Source organism: Oncorhynchus clarkii, chromosome 12 (assembly GCF_045791955.1).
Source record: "Oncorhynchus clarkii lewisi isolate Uvic-CL-2024 chromosome 12, UVic_Ocla_1.0, whole genome shotgun sequence".
In the NCBI taxonomy this organism is placed as follows: Eukaryota; Metazoa; Chordata; class Actinopteri; order Salmoniformes; family Salmonidae; genus Oncorhynchus; species Oncorhynchus clarkii.
Window position 1 is genome coordinate 83030194 of NC_092158.1, and position 24323 is coordinate 83054516.

General features: G+C 42.6%; 1 protein-coding gene across 2 annotated transcripts; it reads left to right on the forward strand.

Annotated features, from left to right (window-relative positions):
* The first annotated feature begins 1403 nt into the window (after nucleotides 1–1403).
* Nucleotides 1404–9679, forward strand: LOC139421505 (cytochrome c oxidase subunit NDUFA4-like). Of its 2 annotated transcripts, XM_071172465.1 has the most exons (5): nucleotides 1404–1625; nucleotides 8679–8764; nucleotides 8951–9011; nucleotides 9430–9522; nucleotides 9566–9679. In XM_071172465.1, the coding sequence occupies exons 1-4, from the start codon at nucleotides 1584–1586 to the stop codon at nucleotides 9484–9486; spliced, it is 246 nt and encodes an 81-aa protein (XP_071028566.1). In that variant the 5' UTR covers nucleotides 1404–1583; the 3' UTR covers nucleotides 9487–9522; nucleotides 9566–9679. The 2 variants fall into 2 exon arrangements, with proteins under 2 accessions (XP_071028566.1, XP_071028565.1); XM_071172464.1 differs by having other exon boundaries at nucleotides 9430–9679.
* The last annotated feature ends 14644 nt before the right edge of the window (nucleotides 9680–24323 follow it).

Below are 24323 nucleotides of genomic sequence, written 5' to 3' on the forward strand. Positions count from 1 at the left end.
GGCTTGTGATAATTACTTGTATTTCTGTCAGTCGGAGGGAGCGGGAGCCACGCGGGAGCCACACGAATGGGGACAAGAGTGATGACTTGTTTCTTTTCTCAAGAACAGGGTGCTATTGAAAGGAGTGATTACTGGGGTAGCGGTAAATGTGAATGTGGACCAGATGAAGGGGAAGATACCCGGTGTTTGTGATGCTTGTCGTTTGGTGCGACGCAGACAGGGTGGCGTGAGTGGTGAAACAGAAGAGTCATTATCTGTTCTTTTGAGTTTTGATGTTGAGTCTTTGCCTGACAAAGTGATGTTAGGATATTTCAGTAATCCCGTACAAGCTTCTGTGCTGAATCCATTAGGTTGTTACAGGTGTCAAGCTTATGGGCACGTGGCAGCAGTGTGTAGGAGGTAGGTTCCTAGGTGTGAGAAGTGTGCAGAAGGGCATGAGACAAAGGAATGTGTAGTATTGGGGAAAGAAGCGCTATATGTTAATTGTAGGGATGCCCATGGATCAGAAGGGTCTGTTGCGAGAGAGGAAGGTTGAGGTTACCAGGATTAGAGAAGTGCAGAGGGTGTCGTATGCTGAGGCAGTGAAGAAAGTAGAGGAAGATGGTTCAAGGTGGAGGGATCCTGAGAGGATCTGTGTGAGTCGTAGATCTGTGCCAGCACAGAAGGATAGGCCTATGAGTGACATATGCTTCAGTAAGAATGGCTTCTTAACATTTATAGCAATGGTTATCAACCACAGGGATGGAACATACGTCCCAGAAAATAGAGGTTCTGGTGGCAGCCTCAGAGAAATATTTGTGTGTACAAGATTTTACTTCAGAAGAGTTACAGGTTGTGTTGAGTGGTGGTGTCCAGATAGGGTTTTAAATATTGGAATTGGGTGGTGGGTTTATAATTGTTAGATGACAGTTTTTTCTTCATATTATTGTATTTAATTTTGATCCGTAAAGCATAAGGGATTTAGACCCGAGTGTAGTTAGTGGCAGTAATGCAACATATATTGGCTGGATGCCAACCGCCGTTAAACCACACCAAAGAAGAAGAAGAACGAGTTGAGGACTCAAGGGCGTGAGGAATCTCCACAGATAGAACAATGAGACAGATATTTCGCCGGATGTATAAATGTGAAGCATCCGGTTGGTGTTTCCACTCACAACCAGATATGGTGACGAGAGGAAGCTAAGTGGCCGGCAGTGGGAGAAGATTGAACGAGAAGGACTTTGGCCGAGATTCTGCAAATTTTCTCATCGCTGAAACATTTTATCTCCATACAGGTTTCTGTTTCCAAAACTAGAATCTGTAGACTTTGTCAAAGAAAAAGAAAATGCATTGTTTATAGAAGGAGTGCAAGGGAGAATGGATCTCACTGGCTCGTGATTTGCTCCCACCTCCTTGCTTGTTCGACCCATTATGATTCGTTCATCTGCTCCTATTGGAAACGACAGACTGTGGTCTATCTTGAGTCAGTTATAAAAATCATTGATGTCTCTGAAACGTACCTGAAAATACGCTCAGTTACTGCCTGGCAAGGCCTACATTAATCCGGTTATTTCTGTACAAATTGGGAGAAGTAAACCCTCACAATGCTGAGCACAGTTAGCCGGCAACTTAAAAGCCACCCAGCAGTAAGTACATGTGAATTCGGGAAGTTTGCTAAATCGTATAGATTTTTTGGGGGGGGGATTTGCGTCGTTCGAACGTTAACTTCGAAACTAACCTCGATTTTTACTACGTTACTCGTTTCCCCCAAAGTCGCCTTTTTGTCATGTATTGTTGAGTGATTGGAGAATGACAAGATTGAATATAACGATATGGTGTTTGCTGCATTGATCGTTGATTGACAAGTGATGGCATTTACCACAGACCGAAACGGCCCTGTTTGCTAACTTGTTAGCTACTGTAGCCAGTTGGCGCCAGTGTGGGTTATGTACTTGAAAGGGCAAGGACTCAAAAATGATTGAATGTTACTACTATTTACACTTTTTAAGTGGGAGGGCGCGAGCGTGTTTAGCTAACGTTAGATGGTTAGTTGCTGGAATTGCGACCTGGCAAAAAAAGGCCTCAACTCGGTCAAGGACGAGGCGGTTAACCGAGGACATAACGTTACTATGCCAGTGTCACAGAGTCACGACCCGGTGTAGTGGCCCTTTATTGAAAAAGGTTAACTAGCTATTGTCTTGTTTTGCACACTTTGTACAAAATAATAAAATGCAGTACTACAGGATATTTCTTAACGTAGCTCTTTATTAGCTAGTTATAACTGGCACGTTCACGTATCTTTTTTTAAAATTAATAACAAATCAATACATAAAGCACATGAGGGAATACAAGCATACATAGATTACAAACAATAGACAATCGAGCTAGGGGGTACAATATCACATTACAATTACACAAGGACCTTAAGGGACATGCATATACATACAATTCTAACAGCTTTTTTGTTAGTAGAGCATTTAACCGTCTTAAAATACAGTTCAATTTCTTTTTGTAGGGTACGAAAATGTGGTTTTCTGTTTGTAAATTTACATTTGTGTATGTGAAATTTGGCCAAAAGAATAATGAAATTAATTACATAAAAATGATTCCGCTTATTTCTATTGTATGTAAAGAATCCAAACAGTACATCTCTCCACAATAGTGTAAAATCTTCATAAATGTGTTCAATTATAAACCTACTGATGTCTTCCCACAGTTTTCTTACATGCATACAATGCCAAAAAAGATGCAAAACTGTTTCTGGGTGGTCATTACAAAAGGAGCAATTTGAGTTGATGTTTTCCTTAAACTTCTTCATATAGTGGTTGGCAGGATAATATTTATGAATAATTTTAAAGGAAACTTCCTTAATTTTGTTAACAAGTAGGTATGTGTGTGGCAACATCCAAACTTTTTTCCAACAGATATTATCAATAAATCCATTCCAATAAGGCATGACATAAGGTATACATCATCCTGCTGAAACAAGGTTCGTATCGCTCTGTTGTTGAATGGACCAAAAGAGAAACAAATCTTTCCTACTGATGAGTCAACATGGTCAATAGAAGGTAGGCTCTGAGGGTCAGGTCTTGACACGTTCCTGAATAACATAGCAACACCTGAGGGAATGGCATCTAAAACAATTGCAAAATCTTTAGGTGTTACAGGGACATTGTAAAGTGATAATAATTCTTTATAACTGAGTAAAAGACCCTCTGTATTTACCAGTTGGCTCACCAATAGGATATTAATTCGGAACCAATATTCTAAAAACAAAATATTTTTATACAATATATCCCGATTATTCCATATATAATATCTGTGTGGAGAAAATTTGTGTTTATAAATTAAGGACCATGACAAGAAAACCTGCCGATGAAAAGCAGAAAGTTCCACTGGAACTTTGTCAATATTATAATTGCAAAACAACATGAAGTTAAGGCCCCCAAAAGTAGAGAAGACATGATGAGGAAAAAAAATCCAGATAGAAGTGGGTCTTCTTAGGAATTGTTTTATCCAATTGATTTAAAAAAATATTATTTAAAGTAGTAAAGTCCAGAAAATTCAGTCCACCATTCTCATAAGTGTTCATTACAACAGTTTTCCTAATGTAATTGGTACGGTTTCTCCAAAAAAAGTTGAAAAGCATCTGGTCTATCTCCTTGCTTATTTTACTGTCAAGATAACATATGTTAGTCTAGAGATACCTTCAGCCTTGGTTATTAGGACTCTACCTTTTAAAGATAAGTCCCTCTAGCCATTGATTTAGTTTCTTCTGGGTTTTTTTAATAAGAGGGTTAAAATTTAGTAAGCCTCTAGACTTCTGATCCTTTGTAATGGTTATGCCTAAATATGTAAGTTCTTCTTTTACTGGAATACCATAATATGAAGGTGTCACACAGTCTTTGACAGCTATGAGTTCACATGTATTAATGTTAAGATATAGACCAGACGCTTTGGAAAAGGATTGTATCACATTGATCGATATGGGAATTTGGTTAGCGTCTTTTTGCAAGAATTTGCAAGAAGTTGGGTGATTAATAAAAACAGGTACGGAGAGATAGGACAACCTTGCCTAATTCCTCTCTTTAACTCAAATCTAGGTGAGGTGCCATATTTTAATTTGATAGAGCTGTTACCATTTGCATAGAGAATCTTAATAGCCTTACAGAAAAAATCCACAAAGCCAAGTCTCTCAAGGGAGTGGAAGAGAAACTGATGCTCTACTGTGTCAAATGCTTTATAAAAATCTAAAAATAATATGAAGCTATCCTCAGTTATTAGGTCTGAGTAGTCAAGTATGTCTAATACTAGTCTGACATTGTTAGAAATATGTCTGTTCCTCATGAAGCCAGACTGTGTTTCATCAATGATTGCATCCAGGACTTCTTTAATTATTTTTGCAAGTAGTTAGGCTAATTAATATCTTATAGTCATTATTAAGAAGACAAATTGGACGCCAGTTATCGATGAGCAGCACTTATTTTTTAGGCTTAGGTATCAGTGTTATTAACCCCTGACTCATTGTAGGAGGGAGAACATTGTTTTAAATACTCTCTAAAAAGACTTCAAATAGGAAGGGAGCTACTTGTTCAGAAAATAATTTGTAAAATTCTGATGTAATTCCATCAACACCTGGTGATTTATTGTTCTTTAGATGTTTGATAGACTCTAATCTCTTCAACTTTGATGGGTTCATCACACTGTTTAGATTCTATATCACTGATAGAGTGAACATTATTCAGTGAGTTAAAAAACATATCTGTGGATTCCTGACAATACGTAGAGCTATACAATTTTCTGTAAAAATTGCTACAGTATTTAGCGATTAATTTTTGGCCATCTGTAATAACACCGTCAATGTTTAACTTATGGATAGTGTTATTTTTAGAGTGAAATTTCTCAAGTCTAAAGAAATAGGATGAATTCTGTTCTCCCTCCTCAATCCATTTTTTCCTAGATCTAATAAAGGCTCCTTCTGCTTTTAATTTATATATATTATCCAGTTTATTTTGTAACTCAATTAGTTCCATCTTCTCCTCCCCCGAGAGGTCAGCTGGGGACCTCTGAGAAAGGAAAGTTATCTTAATGATCACCTTTTCCTCCTCAGCTCTTCTGGTCTTAGCAAGATTACTACCATATTTTCTAAGATATTTGGACACCTCAAATTTAACGAGCTCCCAGTTCTTGCAATAAGAGTTTTCTTCACAAGCCCTTTCCCAAAAGTGTGAGAGCAGATCTTTAACCTCAAATGTAACTATATCATTATTTAATAATGAGCTATTTAGCTTCCAGTAGAATGCTCTACCAAGGTTAGTATCAGGGGTAAATATTTTGATATCAATGTAAATAGCCTTATGGTCTGTGAGGGGAGTAGTACAAATATTTGTAGTAACACACTCACTATCAATACATTTGGATATAAGCCAAAAATCTATTCTGGATTGTCTGGAACCTGTTTTGTTACTCCAAGTGAATGATATTTCGGCCGGAAACCTCTCTCCATATATCAGTAAGATCAAACTTTTCCATAAAAAGTATTAAACCCAAATTCTGATTGGTTGGCCTACCTGGGGGCCATCTATCAGTTGAATTATCTATAGTAATGTTAAAGTCCCCTCCTATCAATAATAACGAATTGGGAAATTTAGATAACCAATGAAGTATATGTTTCTCTATAGATTCAAGCAACTCATAATTCTCATGTTTGGTGTTGTACCCGTAGAAGTTTACAGTAATGAGTGTAATGTCATTGTAACTCATCATTCTCATGTTTGGTGTTGTACCCGTAGAAGTTTACAGTAATGAGCGTAATGTCATTGTAACTGATCACAAGACAAATAAAGTGACCAAAGGGGTCACATTCTGAGTGTAGAATATTACCAAAGGTATTTTTCATTGTAGTGACACCAGCGGAGTGTTCAGATCCATGGGAAAGCCAAATATCGTTGCCCCACTGTGACCTCCAGAAGTTGCCATCAGCCAAAATTGAGTGAGACTCTTGAAAAAAGCAAAAATCTGTTCGAAATTGTTTAGCAAATAAGGCCTTGCGCTTCACACTGTTTCGTAACCCCCTAGCATTAAGAGATAATATAGACAAAGACAAAACAACAAAGATTATATAAAAGTATAAACTGTAGTAGGATGAGTCAAAGACGTAGGAGCAGTGAACGTAAACGATAAGGAACCAAGATCTGCACCATTTAAGTCAATTTAAAGTGAAAATAGCTTATTCCATAACCTTTGAGCTAGACGTTATCTGGCTTTGAAATTCAACTCAAATGAAAATTATGTTCAAGACCAAACCATGGGTTCTTGTAGTAAGCGAGACTAAAAACCCTCTTTAGTGTAATCAGGAACTATTCTGAGAAATAAAACAAATAATAATTTAAATAAAAGGGTACCTACTATTTTAAGTACATATGAAAACTGATCATAAAATAATTGAATAAAAAAATGTTTTACATATAAACGTTCCTAAGACCTTTTTTGGAAATGAGTATGAAATACTAAATAGAACAATAACTGTGTAAAGTCAGAGCAGACCTGTATGCCCTTTAAAACAGTATCTTAGTTACTGTATACATAAAACATAAATTCAGCTTTTAATCTTCTTCGTAAGTTTGTAAACAAAATAGGTCTTCTGGTCATACAAGAACAAACTAATGAATTGAAACGTTCACGTATCGCCAACCAGGATCAAACTGCCCATGACCTAACCATTTTGGTGGTCTTAACCAATCATAGCACAGTATGATATGGCGGTAAAATACATCCAATTACAATTCAGTATGTTTACACATATGAATATTACAGCTATGAAAGCACTTATTTTTTTTAAATCAAGAAATAGTATTGGACGTCCCCAAATGGGAACATTCATACATTTGCATGTAGGCCAGATAGCCTGGATTTACTTATGTGTAATCAGGTGTGCGTCCTTACTCAACATTGACAGAAGCGCTCCAAACAAAATACAATGAATAAATTGACAACTTGTAAATGGAATGAAATAAGTGTAGCATAAATTGTGAACTCTGCAAACGTGTCCGCTCCGACAATGAGAATGGTAAACGACTAATAATAATAATAATATATTTCTTTAACATAAATTACTGTAACCAAACGAAGAAAGATTAGAAATGATTGGAATTAACGTCAAATGTACCGCTGGTCATAAACGTCCCCTTTTCAGGACCCTGTCTTTCAAAGATAATTGGTAAAAATCAAAATAAATTCACAGATCTTAATTGTAAAGGGGTTGATCACTGTTTCCCATGCTTGTTCAATGAACCATAAACAATTAATGAACATGCACCTGTGGAATGGTCGATAAGACAATAACAGCTTACAGACGGTAGGCAATTAAGGTCACAGTTATGAAAACCTAGGACACTAAAGAGGCCTTTCTACTGACTGGATAAACACCAAAAGAAAGATGCCCAGGGTCCCTGCTCATCTGAGTGAATGTGCCTTAGGAACACTGTGAGGAAGCATGAGGACTGTAGATGTGGCCAGGGCAATAAATTGCAATGTCCGTACTGTGAGATGCCTAAGACAGCGCTACAGGGAGACAGGACGGACAGCTGATCGTCACAGTGGCAGACCACGTGTAACAACACCTGCACAGGATCGGTACATCCGAACATCACATCTGTGGGACAGGTACAGGATGGCAACAACTGCCCGAGTTACACCAAGAACACACAATCCCTCCATCAATGCTCAGACTGTCTGCAATAGGCTGAGAGGGGCTGGACTGAGGGCTTGTAGGCCTGTTGTAAGGCAAGTCCTCACCAGACATCACCTGCAACAACGTCGCCTATGGGCACAAACCCACTGGACCAAACAGGACTGGATAAAAGTCTCAAAAAGTGCTCTTCACTGACGACTCGCAGTTTTGTCTCACCAGGGGAGATGGTTGGAATTGCGTTTATTGTGGAAGGAATGAGGGTTACACCAAGGCCTGTATTCTGGAGCGGGATCGATTTTCAAGGTGGAGGGTCCGTTATGGTCTGGGCCGGTGTGTCACAGCGTCATCAGACTGAGCTTGTTGTCATTGCAGGCAATCTCAACGCTGTGCATTACAGGGAAGACATCCTCCTCCCTCATGTGGTACGCTTCATGCAGGCTCATCCTGACATGACCCTCCAGCATGACAATGCCATACTGCTCATTCTGTGTGTGATTTCCTGCATGACAGGAATGTCAGTGTTCTGCCACGGCCAGCGAAGAGCCCGGATCTCAATCCCATTGATCATGACTGGGACCTGTTGGATCGGAGGGTGAGGGCTAGGGTCGTTTCCCCCAGAAATGTCCAGGAACTTGCAGGTGTCTTGGTGGAAGAGTGGGGTAACATCTCACAGCAAGAACTGGCAAATCTGGTGCAGTCCATGAGGACTGCAGCTGGTAGCCACACTAGATGCTGACTGTTACTGACTGCTGACTGCGTCCCCTTTGTTCAGGGACACATTATTCCGTTTCTGTTAGTCACATGTCTGTGGTACTTATTCAGTTTGTCTCAGTTGTTGGATCTTATGTGAGACGGGCACGAATCAGACAGGTGTCTACTGTGCCATAAAAAAATCTATCGACCAAACAATCGACCAGTTGACTGAATGGGGTCAGCCATATTTCCCTTGATTGCCACCTTACCCTGTCCTCTATTATTCCCCCTAACTATTTTCTATTCTCTCCAGCTGGTCCCCCTTTTCATCTTCATCGGTGGTGGGACCGTTATGTCTGGAGCGTATCTCTTGCGCCTGGCAATGGGACCCCATGTCAGGTAAGGGCACTTGTAGAACACGCTGCTAATAAGGCTCCAGTCCAAATGGAAACCGTCTGAAATGAGAACCGCATAGTAACTGGATTGACCTTGAGTGTTTTAGTCTTAAGTCAGACGTCAATTTCAATGTGCAGGATGGGTATATTGCTATTAGTTAAACTTTTCATTTCAATATGTATGTTGTAGTTGGAATCGCAATGGCAACCCCGAGCCATGGAACAAGACGGAACCCACACAGCAGCACAAGGTAGGTCACTCACTTACAGGATGATCCATTATGTCTGGATTAATGTATCACGGTGGTCAGTGCATTAAACTTGGTCTCTGCTGCACATGGTAGTGAGCAGAGGTTGTACAGCACAGTGAGGGAACATGTTAATGTAGTGGCTTGAGCCAAAAATGTAATTGAGCTGTCATCTGATTCCACTCATCCTATAGTTGAATTAATTATATAGTATAATCCTGTTAGTTTAGTAAGTAATCTGATCAGCCAATCTAATTGTCAGTCACAACAACAAAGCAAGTTTGACACTGACTGAATAACAAACCTGGGAATGATTCTGAAAGTAATGGCAGGCTTTTGCTTAGAATAACTGTTGTTCATCAATATTTGATCCCTGATGGTCTTGTCCTTAAACTTTATTGTTCCTCTATTTCATTCATAGTTTTATTCAGTGAACATGGACTACAGTAAGCTGAAGAAAGAGGGTCCTGACTTCTAAAGTCTTCTGCTGGACCAAAGGCTTGAGGAAAAAAATGACTTCCCTTACACCTCTAACTTGAAACCAGTGGATGCAAAGAGGCTAAACTGCACAAGTTCTGTCCCCTTTGACCTTTTAAGTCTCTTTTTTCCCCTCATACCTCATGGTTGTGCAGCAATAAAGTGAAGGAGTCTTTTCTCCTGTGTACAGAGAATTATGTCTGTATTTCTTTGTAGTTGGTGTTTAAAGGGGTTCAGGATTGATTTAATCCTAAAACATGATATTCTGGTACCAAGTTATAGGTTTGTTCTGGTTTGAAATCATGAAGTCAGTTATTTTTGTTTCCCCCACACTAGCTTGACTGTCAATAGTTTGCTCTTGGTTTTTGCCTCATGCCACCTTTTGTCGTCCTTGCCCTCCTTTTCCGCCTGGCGGCTCTGTCTGCGTACATGTATATCGTAATACGCTTGACTACGCTCCCGTGTGTAATTTACAGTATGACAACATGCTTGGTTCTGCATATGCTCACCCACAAGTTATCAGATGAGCCCTTGACATGCTCGTGCTGTGTGCCTTTGATAGATCTTCACATGGTCTGACCATCTGTTCAAGGCTGCACTGCACCATTATAGGCCATGTTGTCTGAAGGTCTGCAATCACTCACTGACTAAAACCAGGCAGGTGGGAGTAAAGGATAACAGACAAACTATAAAGGTTGGCCTTGTATTAGCAACCAATAAAGCAATGCTAATGTTCCCAAGAGTAATAAACGGAGCAGATGAAACCGGGTTCTCAGGGAGACTAGTGCGGAGGTGATTCTCCTAGAATGTCATGGCTCTGCCTGATGAGTTTGTGAATGTCATCAGGTCACACTGCGTCTCTCAGGCTGGGAAAACTCTGAAAAGGATGTGCAGCCAACACAACACTGGAAATGTCAAGGATGACTTCACATTGGAATAAAACTTCCCCCACCCTCTTCAAGGCTGGAACAGGCTTTGTCTCCAATACAATAATTGTTTCAGTTAAGAGAACTGTTCCCTTCACAATTTTAATTTGTTTTACAAAGAACCCCTTTGATTACGCTGAAATATTCAGGTTGTAGAAAACTAATCTGAAGGCTGCTTTCTGTGCTTAATCGGAGACCACTGTAATTGGGGACATGATTATTTTTCTGACAGTGAGACCTCTGCTTAGTCATACAAAATATTGTCACAATATAAAATTGGATATATATTATTGGTCCTCTTATGTGGGGACGGCTCCCTAGAACTGGAAGAACAGTCAATCAATAGTGAGAAACTGTCTGTGTGCACTGTACAAAGAAAAGTTTGCATGACTTCAAGGGTCCTGGCTCACATTAACCACTGGCCAGCATTCTTACCCTTTTTCACATGACCTCTTGGTCACATCTGCGAGCAACACCAAAGACTAGCAACATCCAGAATTTACTTTTTATTTAACAAGGCAAGTCAGTTAAGAATAAATTCTTATTTACAATGACAGCCTACCAGGGAACAGTGGGTTAACTGCCTTGTTCAAGGACAGAACAACAGATTTTTACCTTGTCAGCTCCGGGAGTTGATCTAGCAACTGGCCCGACACTCTAACCACTAGGCTACCTGCCGCCATCTCCTGCTTCATATTTTCTGACAATCTGAGTAGGTACTTGGAATGCTTCCACCACAGTTTGTGTGTGTGCATACAGGTACTAATGACATATTTACATTAATGTGTACTTTATGCTATGCAAAGTTGTATACTTTTTTATCTACAGTACCAGTCAAAAGTTTGGACACAACTACTCATTTCAGAGTTTTAATTTATTTGTACTATTTCTACATTGTAAAATAATAGTGAAGACATCAAAACTATGAAATATCACATGATATCATGTAGTAACCAAAAAAAGTGTGAAACAAATCAAAATATATTTTATATTTGAGATTCTTCAAAGTAGCCACCCTTTGCCTTGATGACAACTTTGCACACTCTTGGAATTCAGATTCACCTAGAATGCTCCTTGGTAACTACATTATTTCATATGTGTTATTTCATAGTTTGTACGTCTTCACTATTATTCTACAATTTAGAAAATAATAAAAAAAATAAAGAAAAACCTTTGAATGAGTAGGTGTGTCCAAACGTTTGACTGGTACTGTATGTCTGTACTCGATAGACATTAGCTCTGTCACACAGGCATGTTTAGGTTACATAGCAGTTTAGCCTGGTATAATGTATCACTGGATGGCACTCAGCATTTGCTGCCAATCCCAGACACCCAGGCATTCTGAGTCACATGATAATACATGCATGCACACACAGGCCAGCAGGGTTTCAATACAGAGATCTGTCTCCATGTTTGGTGAGTAGTGAATCTGAAGGTATTACGAATCGGTGGTTTCACTATTAAACGCAGCAACACTGTGGTCACATAGTTCACATGCCACCAGCCCACTTTCATTAGTTTTCAGATTCAATATACAACAGCAAAAATTCTGCAATGCCCCCCTCCCTCCCTTGCTCATTCCCCCAACATCACTGTGGTTCACAGAGTTCAACCGCAATTTCAAATCTGAAGTAAACATGACATTTAGTCTTCTGATATTAATCATGTTTTTTTTGACAATTTATAACCCATTAAGGCATAGAGCCGGGGTTTCTATCTTTACCAGAACAATCACTGCACTCTCTCTGGCTATATGAATGTTTACCCAGGATCATAGCATTCTTAGTAGAAGAATCCTCTGGTAAATCTGGGATATGAATATCTTAAATTAGATATATTTGCAGAGATATTGAGAGATTTAGATGGCTTCAGTGCTCTGTGCTGTGTATTATTATTTGATTAAAACAATGAAGAATAGGAATCATGAGGTGGATTTTAATGATAAACTGTACAGTACATCAAGATCTATTGCACTACAAATGAGGTTTGACAGGCAGCAGGTGACCCCTCACACCTACAGCTGTGCTGTACCGACCCCAGTGTATAATACCAATGACACGCCCTCACCTGACACGCACTGTGTGGTGATGACAGGTGGCAGGGGCTGCTAAAGGGGAAACCAGGCTCATGATTGAGTTACAGGCTGACTGTGCTAAAACCTGATTAAATTAGAGTGATGGATATGCTCATGTGTTGACAGCCCTCTCTGTCTCCAGAACTGTGGTTTCACAGGCACCCTACACACCCAGACCAGAAACAGCTGTAGTTTACCACTCCGTACATGATCACTCTCATAGTCACCCAACACGATTCTTCTAAATACCTGTCTTCCTTTGGCCTAGTTTTGTTCATTCAGAGAGAAAAGGGGCGAGGTTGTGGAGAGGTTATCTTAGCTATATTTTTCCTGTCGAAATAAAAGTTTGGCTCTTTCTCTGCTCCCTTTCTCCCACTGATCACTATCGTTCTTCCTCTGCCATCATGTTGTTATCTAATACAACTCAATCATGCACAGACAAACCCATAGGCATATGTACAGAGTGAAGTCAATGCTGTTGTATACCAAGACAATCACATTGATCCTAGGGCTCCTTCACTCCCTCTGACAAAGTGCCATTTGATGCAGACACCCAGAAAGGTCAGGGCTGTCGATGTAGTTTTGAGTGTTAGATTGAGTAAGGACACTGCAATTTCACAGCCAATTCAAAGGAAATACCATTGGAATGAAACAGGGACTGTGCTGGAGTCTAAGGTGCCTAGTCACTTTGGAAACATTTCCTGATTCTGAAGTTAAATGGCAGCTACTGTCTGTGTGTTATCAACACCTTTACTCGGAGTGGTAAGATACAATAGGAGAATATAGACAACAAAAAACCACAACAGATAAACAAACATCTATATCCAAGTTCTTATCATCCATGGCATCTGTGTGTTATCTAATCTAATCTTTTCTTCAACCGTGGAAAGAAAGCAGGTCAAAATTTAAATAGCTGAAAATAGAACATCTGGCTGGGCCTTGTCAGTCACCGGTGCGTAATGAAATATGGAAATGAGGGCGCTCTTCAAAGAGATGCGGGCCTTCCGTGCTGTCTTGGGTCTCCAGCAGGCCCCTCAACAGCCGTGGTAGAACCCCGCCCCCCTGAAACACACGATGCATTTTCAGGTGCTGTGGCCCGAGCCACCAGCTCTGCCAGCTCGTTAGCGCTTGCAGACTGGCAAGGCTGGCAGGTGGCATCATTAAACTTCAAACCCGCTTTCGACCTGGGGTTCCGCCTCAAGGAGACCGCCCGCTCGCACGCTTGCCAGCAGCTGATTAGCGCCACACCACCACCCAACACCCAACACACCTTACCCCCTCTGCTACCATCACCAGCCCAAATAGAAAGCACCCTGTCTCTGGCCAAGCATAATATCTTTATCAATAACACCAGTCTGTCTTCCTTTTGTTTTCCACAACATCACTCTTCTCTTTTCTTCTCCTCCACTGAAGGCTGACGGCATGTCTTCCCCTGGCAATTTCCTCTGTGATTGAGTCATGAATGTTAATGGCTGAATTATTTGCTGAAATGGTCTCATAGGATTCATTTAATGTTCACTGATAATGGAAGGGCTTTGCCTGTCTTGATAATGGTAAACTGGTGAGAGAGACGGAGCATATGTCTTTGTAGGCATCCTGACTTTGTATTTTCATTGCCAAATTGTAGAATCATCAATGTATTTTTATATTTTGTGTAGTGATTCAACCTATGGACGACAGGATCCATTTCCACATGTTCTACTTTATTACCACAATATCTAAGAGTGACCAGAAATCCTGTGAGTCTTTCAAACTTCTACTTTCAGATCCACATGATCTCGCCATCCCTTCAGATCCCAACAGGCTGTGTCACTGACCTCCCAGTATGACATGCAAAGCCCCAGAGTGTTGTCAGGGATCTGTGGCCCTCCCATTGCCCCCCCTGGTCAATCTACATAGCACAGTCTGTCACTCTAACAGCCAGAGCCTTGAGGAGGTACAGTCTAGAATTTTAAGACCCAGTGAGATTCCCTCAGTCCTGTCTCTTAATATAAATCACAGACATTTCAGTTGGAACTCTTTCTTTAATGCTGAGAGGGAGCTTTTGCCAACTGTGCCTTTTTAACTGGACAGAAGAAGATGTAATAATGTGCTCCAAAAGCACCCCCGGGAGATGTAAGGACTGCTGTGAGGAGAAACAAGAGTTTTGCTGCTGTAAGACTATAAGAAAAGGGGCCTTACTCATAATTCAGATCTTTAGCTAATGAACACAGACACCCACACAACTGAGGCAGACTCCAGGAGAAACTGGAACAGGACTGGAACCAAAATGTCCTCTGACGAGGAGGGAGACAGATGTAGGTCTAAGGAAGCCCTAGAGTAAAAAATAAACACATTTAGAAATATGTGTAACTTGTCTCTCCTTCTGCAAGGGAAACAGTTTCCAGTTTTTGGATTGTTATCTTTTATGCCACATTGCTATCTTGGTACCATTAATTAGTGTCCAGGGCATGAGCACAAACAAATGAGCATGAGGCTAATAGGAAGACTGGTAGCTCAAGCAACATTTGCTTGTTTATGTCTTATAACACTCCACTCTGTATGGCTGTAGAGATCTTCTCCATTGATTTGCCACATGAGCAGTGGCACAGAGATCACACAGTTACTCTCATCAACTTCACAGCCTTGGGGCTTTGACACAATCCAGTGAACCCCACTATGCTGTTCCTCCTGAGTTAGGACTGGCTTCTCATCATGTTGTCACACAGTGCACACAAAGAAGTCATAGGGGACCACAAACAGAAATGTTCCACTGCCTTATTGCAGTGGATTGCTGGGTATGTTACTGTAGCTCTCAACATGACCGCTGATGAAAATGAATGTACATTCATACACTTTCTGTGAGTTGGGGTGAAAAGCATAGGCCTCCGAAGATATCGTCACGACTTCTGCCGAAGTCGGTTACTCTCCTTGTTCGGGCGGCGTTCGGCAATCGACGTCACCGGCCTTCTAGCCATCGGCGATCCACTTTTCATTTTCCATTTGTTTTGTCTTTTTCTTACACACCTGGTTTCAATCCCCCAATTATCTGTTCATGATTTAACCCTCTGTTCCCCCATGGTTGTTTGTGAGTGATTGTTTCTATGTAGGAAGGTCTGTTATTGTGGGCTCTGTTCTTCTATTGCATTTATTATATGTTGAGTAAAATACGTTTATTTACTCATATCTGCTGTCCTGCGCCTGACTCCTCTACACCAGCTACACACAGACTTCCTTACAGAATCACTCACCTGAAAGAATGGAGTCAGCAGGAGCAGACGCCATCCCTTCAGAGATAGAGGAGCGTGTTCAGCAGCACGCGACCATATTGCAACATCTGGGCACCGCCATGGATCGCATGCTGCAGAAGATGGATCGTTGGGAGAGAGGAGGTTTTTCCAGTGCCTCCACCAGCCCCACTACAACAGGTCCCACTGTCCACTCCTCTTCCACCTGGTCCCAGCGGGATTCGACTCGCACTCCTGAGGGAGTATGATGGGACGGCTGCCGGATGCCAGGGGTTTCTACTACAGCTGCAGCTCTACCTGGCGACCGTCCACCCGGGTCCTTCGGGGCGTGAGAGTGTGCCCTCGTCTCCTGCCTCTCAGGCAAAGCCCTGGAGTGGGCCAACGCCGTATGGAGTGAGGGAGACGCAGCGGCGTTGGACCATTACGCAGAGTTCGACCACCCGCCTGAGGGTCGAGCAGCGGGTGAACGTCTGCTCCACCTGAGGCAGGGGACGACGAGCACGCAGGATTTCACCTTGGACTTTCGGGCCGCCAGCTTGGGATGGAACAACAGGGCCCTGATCGATCACTACAGGTGCAATCTGCACGAGGACGTCCGTCGGGAGTTGGCCTGCCGAGACACCACCCTCACATTGGACCAGCTGGTGGACATGTCCATCCGACTGGATAACCTGCTGACTGCATCCGGACATCCGGATCGGGACCTGTCTTTTCCATCCCCCAGCACCTCCGCTCCGACGCCCTTGGAGCTGGGAGGTGCTGTGCTTAAGGCGACCGGAGGAGGGGCCATTCCCTGCACCATCTGTGGCCGCAGAGGGCACACTGCTGGTCGGTGCTGGGGGGGTTCCTCAGGGAGTCGAGGCAGCAGGCAGGGAACTGTTGTGTCACCCCAGGTGAGTCGGCACCAGGCTCACCCAGAGCCCCCTTTTGCTCACATGTGTTTATTTCATTTCCTGAGTTTTCCCCGCATTCCCAGCATAAGGCGCTAGTAGATTCAGGCGCAGCTGGGAATTTTATAGACCGTTCATTTGCTCATAGTTTAGGGATTCCCCTTGTTCCTGTGGATATGCCCTTGCCTGTGCACGCCCTAGATAGTCGACCATTAGGGTCAGGGCTGATTAGGGAGGCCACCGCTCCACTTGACATGGTTACGCAGGAGGGTCATAAGGAGAGAATCAGTCTCTTCCGTATTGATTCTTCTGCGTTTCCCGTGGTGCTGGGCTTACCCTGGTTGGCCTGTCATGACCCCACTATTTTGTGGCAACAGAGGGCTCTCAGGGGTTGGTCACGAGAGTGCTCAGGGAGGTGTGTGGGGGTTTCCATCGGTGCGACTACGGTGGAAAGTCCAGACCAGGTCTCCACCGTGCGCATCCCTCAGAATATGTCAATTTGGCTCTCGCCTTCTGTAAGAAGAGGGCGACTAAATTACCACCTCATCGACGGGGGGGATTGTGCGATAAATCTCCTGGTAGACGCAGCACTTCCCAGGAGTCACGTGTATCCTCTGTCACAGGAGGAGACGGTGGCTATGGAAACATATGTCTCCGAATCCCTGGGGCAGGGGTACATTCGGCCCTCCACTTCACCTGCCTCCTCGAGTTTCTTTTTTGTGAAGAAGAAAGATGGATGTCTGTGTCCGTGTATTGACTATCGGGGTATCAATCAGATCACAGTGAGGTACAGCTACCCGCTGCCTCTCAATGCCAGTGCGATCGAGTCAATGCACGGGGCGCGCTTCCTCACAAAATTGTATCTCAGGAGCGCTTACAACCTGGTGCGTATCCGGGAGGGGTACGAGTGGAAGACGGCATTTAGTACCACCTCAGGGCACTATAAGTACCTCGTCATGCCGTATGGGTTGATCTTCCAGGCCTTTGTTGACGAGATTTTCCGGGACCAGCACCGGCAGGGTGTAGTGGTGTATATCGAAGACATTTATTTACTCTATCTGCAGTCCTGCGCCTGACTCCTATACACCAGCTACACACAGATTTCCTTACAGATATAGAACACTCTTCTCTAATAGTACATGCAACAGGGTATTCATTTTCATCACAATTATTTCTTTCTCTACATTGTTGGGAAGGGCCCGTCAGTAAGCATTTCACTGGTAGTGTACACTTGTTGTCTACGATGTATGTGACAAATAATATTTGATTTGAATTCACAGATTGCTTTGACAAAATAATTGATTTGTTGTTATTTCCTCCACATGGAGGCAGCAGAGTGTGTGTGTGGCAGCAGAGGTGAGGACTAGGCAGGGCGACCCCTCTCTGTAAGCGGTTGACCCCCGGGGTTTGGCAGGGCCACCATGTTCCCCTGGCTGCTGGCCCTCATCCTGAGCAGTCAGAATGGTGGAGCAGCGCTGGGACTGGAGCAGAACCCTCGGACTCCATCTGTCGCCTTCTCCACAGTCACAGCAGAGCAGAGGGAGACAGAGAGAGCCACAGACAGGCATGCCCACCCCCACCAGCTGCCAGCACTCCCAGCATCTGACTTTCCTTCCTCCTCATCTTCTCTATCACATCCTCTAGTTTTCCTTCCAGCTTTGCCTCATTCTGTTTAAGCTCAAAGTGTCTTCACCCAGGATGTTATTATTTTGGGGGCTATTTGTGATAACCTACAATTTCTACATTTGGAGTAAAAGTATCTGTAGAAGCACCAGGTTAGAGGGGAAGTGCTCTTGCTCTTCTAGATGTTGCTACAGTGAGAATATGAGTGTGTGCAATATATGACGCTGGCCCTAGGGGGCGGTGTCACCTCTTCTACATGCCAGCCACTATATTTTAATTATGTGAAGGTCCCAAACACTGCTGGGACACAAGAGTCGTGTTCTGCTACACTGGGACTGGTTTTTGTATTCTGAGCTCAAGTGCTTCTAAATGGTACCACAAGGTTTTCACATTGGGATTCACTATTCACATTCTGTCCTTCCCCTGTCTTACAGCCTACTGCAGAAATGAACCTATGTCCGCAGATGTGTTTGACTGAGAGAGAGAAAAAAACATGACTAATTCTGATACATCTCTGGTGGACCATTCCCATTTAGTTGCAAATTGATACAGGCTAGAGAGGAATTTTCAAAACAGACAATCAGCTAGACCTGATTAGGCTGTATGTAGCCAATTAACTCAGCCTCAACAGCTACAGACAAATCGGCTTGCTGTAGTTTTTGGTATGTATGCTACCCCGGTCCCCATAACACATTGGACATTCAATAGTATGGATGTGTAACTCCATAATATAGCAGATTTAATTTGTCCAAGGTTGATGTTACTTATTGAAAACTGAATCATATAGTCAAAGCAAAAATGTTATGAGACCTGGAGACTTCAAGCATAGTTAAAACCAAAACGTTATGCACAGCTAAAGTGAAAACTCATCAGGAGCTATGCTGGTCATTATAGCTGGAGCCTCGAGGCAATGATATGAAAATGTAAAACAAATAAATAAACTAAACTATTTGTCTAGACTTTCATATCAGTTTTTCCTTCCTGACAAATGCGTACGTGCATGAGGCGGAGTTGAGATTATCACAATATAGTATTCATGCTGGCAGTACTTTGATGAGAGACAGGGATATAACCTAGGCCTACATCCAAACCACTGTGCGTAGACTGCTGTTTAGGGTCAGACGCCACACGGGGGCCACGAAATGCACGCTCTCCTAAAACCGGAGAGCTAAACAATAATTTGTCTGTGCAAATATCCTCAGCAATAGCATCCACAGTCACATAGTCCATTAAGCGACACATTGTGACATGAATTTGGGAATTTGGCCTCTGATTTCTTAGGGCCTCTATTCCCCCAGACAGACCTGGCACTGATTGTGTCCCTGCTGGGTCACTAAACTCAGCGCTTTGTGAAACCTGCAGGCTATCAATTGCAAGAAGATTGATGGATGTGCAACAGAGCATTTATTCAATGGCACAACATGACATTATTTGTTTAAAAATGCCTATGATGTGATGGTCATCCTCATAAAATCATTTAAAACATATGCTTATGCTGAAAGGTGCTTATACCTCTTTTCTAAACTCATTGACCTTTCTTACAGTGACAAATATTTGCCTATCCTCCCTGTCCTATTGACACATGGGTGGTTTGATATGCGAGTGAGGTGAAACATTTTAATTTTCTACCTTGGTTTGCTCTAACGTCCCGGGAGACGGCAAACTGTTGTGCTGCGGCTCAGCTCACAATCACACTGAAGAAATGGCCGATTACCGCCAACACCTTTGACTTTCCGCTCTGGGCCTGCTGTGATGCATCGCATTCGGAATTCCGACAGTCGTTTTATAAAGCTATTTCAGCCACCCAGGTGCTTTTATCTGTATGCTTCCCCCCTGCCCACACAGAAGAACAACCATCCAACTAAAACCCCATTTTATCATCTCTTTGCGTGAGGATATTGGGCCACATATCAAAGAAGTCTGGTCTTATGTTTAGCCAACTGAAAATAATATGGTGGATGTGTAACCAACCAGGCTAGCCTAGTACAGCTTGGCTCAGCATGGTTTGGCTCAGTGGTGTGAAAAGGGTAATAGGCTAAGCAGCAAATAGGAGCGAGTGCTAAATAGTAGCATAGCCATATGCTTTTCTTGTGTTTTCTGTTAGAAATCTGTCTACATAAGTGACATCACTTATTTTCAATGAACATCTCCCTGTGTGTTTTACCTGAGTTGAGTAACAGCTGATGCAGGAATTCTGCTCTGGACCATGCTAATAATTGTAGGTCTATTCCTGATTTGTAAAGCACCAGGCTCGTTAACCATATGAGCCTACTGTATTGCTGCCATATTTGCACAATATAGTGGAGACAAATGCCCCAAATCGCCCATATCCGCACTTTCATAGGAAGTCTAATCCCATTGCAAGTTATTGCCTTCATTTGTCTCCCGTGTTATCATTACTGTGCATGTGATTGACACTCCCGCGAGAATCTATTTGGCAGGCTCACCTTCTGTTCCTCTCCTGTAATGTGCAAGCCCCGCGTGATGGAAGCTTCTCTCGGGGCCGATGCACCTATCTTCTGATCATCCTTTATTTCTGACTGAACATATTGGATTATTGATTTTGCGAAAGACTCGACGTGTTGGGAGTGTGTGGTTGTGAGCGTTCAACAGGCCCACATTCCTCTGTTGCAAGTTGCTCATAATAACCCTGACATCTATCAACATACAGAGACACAAAATGGGACATAAAGAGCAGGTTATTTATTATTTATTCCATCACAGTTTAAATTCCATTTTCTATGTAATTGGGCCTATGTAATAGGGGACAGAGCTGTCCATGGTGCTGAAATTTCTCACACGCAATATCGAATCTCAGTGGCAAAAAGAGATTGAGAGCAGTTGATTAATCTTGGCGCACCGATCCCTTTAGCGGGATCATTTTTGTCAACATCCGCTGAATTGCAGAGCGCCAAATTAGAATGAAATTACTAAAAATATTAAATTTTCATGAAATCACAAGTGCAATATAGCAAAACACAGTTTAGCTTGTTGTTAATCCACCTGGCGTGTCAGATTTTAAAAAAGCTTTACAGCGAAAGCAAACCAAGCGTTTATGTGAGCACAGCTCTCTCTGTAGACAAAACATTACAAACAGCTAGCAGCAAAGTAGATTGGTCATGAAAGTCAGAAAAGCAATAAAATTAATTGCTTACCTTTGATGATCTTTGGATGTTTGCACTCATGAGACTCCCAATTACACAATAAATGTTTGTTTTGTTCGATAAAGATTATTTTTATATCTAAAATCCTCCATTTGGTTGGCGCGTTTTGTTGAGTAATCCACAGGTTCGTACAGGTCACGACGGGCAGACGAAAATTCCAAATCGTACCCGTAAAGTTCGTAGAAACATGTCAAACGTTTTTTATAATCAATCCTCAGGTTGCTTTTACAATAGATAATCGATAATATTTCAACTGGACGGTAGCTTTTTCAATAGGAAAGAGAGAGGTTCCAAAATAACAGCACTTCCGGGTTGGATTTTCCTCAGGTTTTCGCCTGCAATATCAGTTCTGTTATACTCACAGACAATATTTTGACAGTTTTGGAAACTTTAGAGTGTTTTCTATCCTAATCTGCCAATTATATGCATATTCTAGCTTCTGGGCCTGAGAAATAGGCAGTTTCATTTGGGCACGTTTTTCATCCAAACATCAAAATACTGCCCCCTAGTCTCATTAAGGATACCCTTCCTTCCAAACCTTATTCTATTCTCTGTGCCGTTGTTGGGTTGACTCGTGGGTGTTTTTTACACAAGGTAGGCACACATATGGCTCCAATGTGGGAGTGGATTAGGCAAAGTGGAGCGAGGTCATTAAACAGAAGTTAATAATCCAATGAAACAACACACACACACACACACACACACACACACACACACACACACACACACACACACACACACACACACACACACACACACACACACACACACACACACACACACACACACAATCAGAGACGGACCATCTGGAATCTCACTCGTCCTCTGAAGAGATTAATTACTGGACTGTAGCTCCAGCGCCAGCAGCATCCACAGGCAGTCCTCCTCAGCAGTACAGTGGAGGGAGGAGGAGAGGGGAAAGCTGGGAAGAGAACACAGACAAAACAGGTAGCACTTTCATGGCTCCTCAGGAGACTGTGTGAATTAGGGCAGTCTGATGGGGAAATCAGCAGGAGGAGGGAAGAGGCTTCAGTCAGGAGGAAGACATCAACTTGGGACATGGATTTTATTGATATTGGTGTGTAAACTCAGTCGGTGTTTGTGTGAGAGAGGGAAAGAGGCAGAGAGAGAGAGAGTATTTGTCTGCAAAGGCCTCCCCAAGTGGGACGCCTCTCGCTGTTCACTGACGTCAATGGAGCAGTGACATGTGACTCATTAGAGCAGCAGACACATGACTTGTTTGCTAGCTGTTCAGTTTCAAGGCCCCCAACCACCCCACCACAACCAGCACCCTGTCCCCTACCCTCTACCAGACAGCTTGTGGCATATAGTGTGTAAAGCAGAGAAAGCCCCAGGGACCCGCACCCCTTGTCCCCACGGTGTCTAATTGAATTAGTAACATGCAATGCTACAAACACTAGCAGATCACAGCTTCATGCAAAGCAACATCTGTGCACACCTGAACATCACAGTGATAGCGGGAGCCCCCTTGAACTTACTGGGGAAGTACACCTAAAGGAAACTTGTAACTGTCACCATATGTAATGTGTAATTGTTTGAGTACAAACACTCATATGATGTGCCAAAACTGAGTGTCTCAGCATAACTGCATAGACAATATGGTTGTCCTCCCTGTACTGTGTTTACCAGTGTGGTTGTCTTGTCTTGTCATATTTAGAACTCAGATAATTGGTGTGTGTTCAGGTGAAGTCATTCCCACTTGATTCACTGACTGTGTGTATAACTGGCTTGTGTTGACAAAGCCCTACCCCTCCCACTGCTTCCTCAACACTTCAGTTAGACTGCAGAGAATCTCAATATCTTGTCTCCTCTGCATGGCTCTCTGTTAGGACTCTTTCTCTCTATCTCTTCTTGCTATCTCTCCATTTCTCTCAACATTTCCACCTATGTCATGTTTCTTCTCCTCTCTTCCCCTCTTTCCTTCTCTCGTTCTCTCTCTCCTCCAGACAAATGCCTCCAGTGACAGACACAGCTCTGCTGCTGATCTGCTCTGAATTTGCATACTGTATGTAAATGAGTGCCAATGTTGTTCATAGATCTGTAATTAACCAAACAGCCGAAGCTTACAGACAAACGTCGGTCTCCATTACTTTTCCAATAATAGAGTTTCTGGTGCGCTGCTTTTAAGTGGCTAACCCGATTACCTTCTCTCTCCTGCCTTCCCACGATTGGTTGAAACTAATGTCCTAGACGGGACTGCAGGTCTTTGACTATTGGAGCTGGAGATAGTTTCAGAATGAAAAGAAGCTCCCCTTCTGAATGCCTGAACGGATGCAATTATGTTCATTATTGGTTCTTGGGCCGAGCGTTTATATAATAATGTGATACTTTCATGTTTTTAATATACCACTGCCTGGGAATATGTGTCATCTATATGAATGATGTGCTGTACAAAGAAGACTTAAGCCATTCCCAGTCTGTCAGTTGATTTGAGGAGGTAGGACACACTTTGATCTGGTGATGCCGTGTGAGAATGGCCCTAGGAGTGTCACCCCCCCCAAAAAAGTGTTTTATCTTCATATACACCAGATAAGTGCATTGAAATGTGTTGTTTTACAGGGTCAGCCATAGTTGTAGGGTGCACCTGGAGCAAATTGGGTAAAATGCCTTGCTCAAGAGCACATCAACAGGTTTTTCAACTTGTCGGCTCAGGTATTTGAACCAGCGACCTCTTGGTTACTGGACCAACGCTCAAACCCGTTAGGCTACCTGCCAACCTACCAACCCTCTATTTGTCAGTAACATGTGTGATGATGGGTCAACCCAGGTCCTGCTAGTTCAGACTATGCATGAAGATTTGAGGTCAGTGTGACCTGTCCCAGTGTGAGGTCTACGAAGGTTTTCCAATAACACCTTGAACCTGGATAACTCCTCTACAGACTGGGATTCAAAGGATTCAAAGGCCATTTGTGC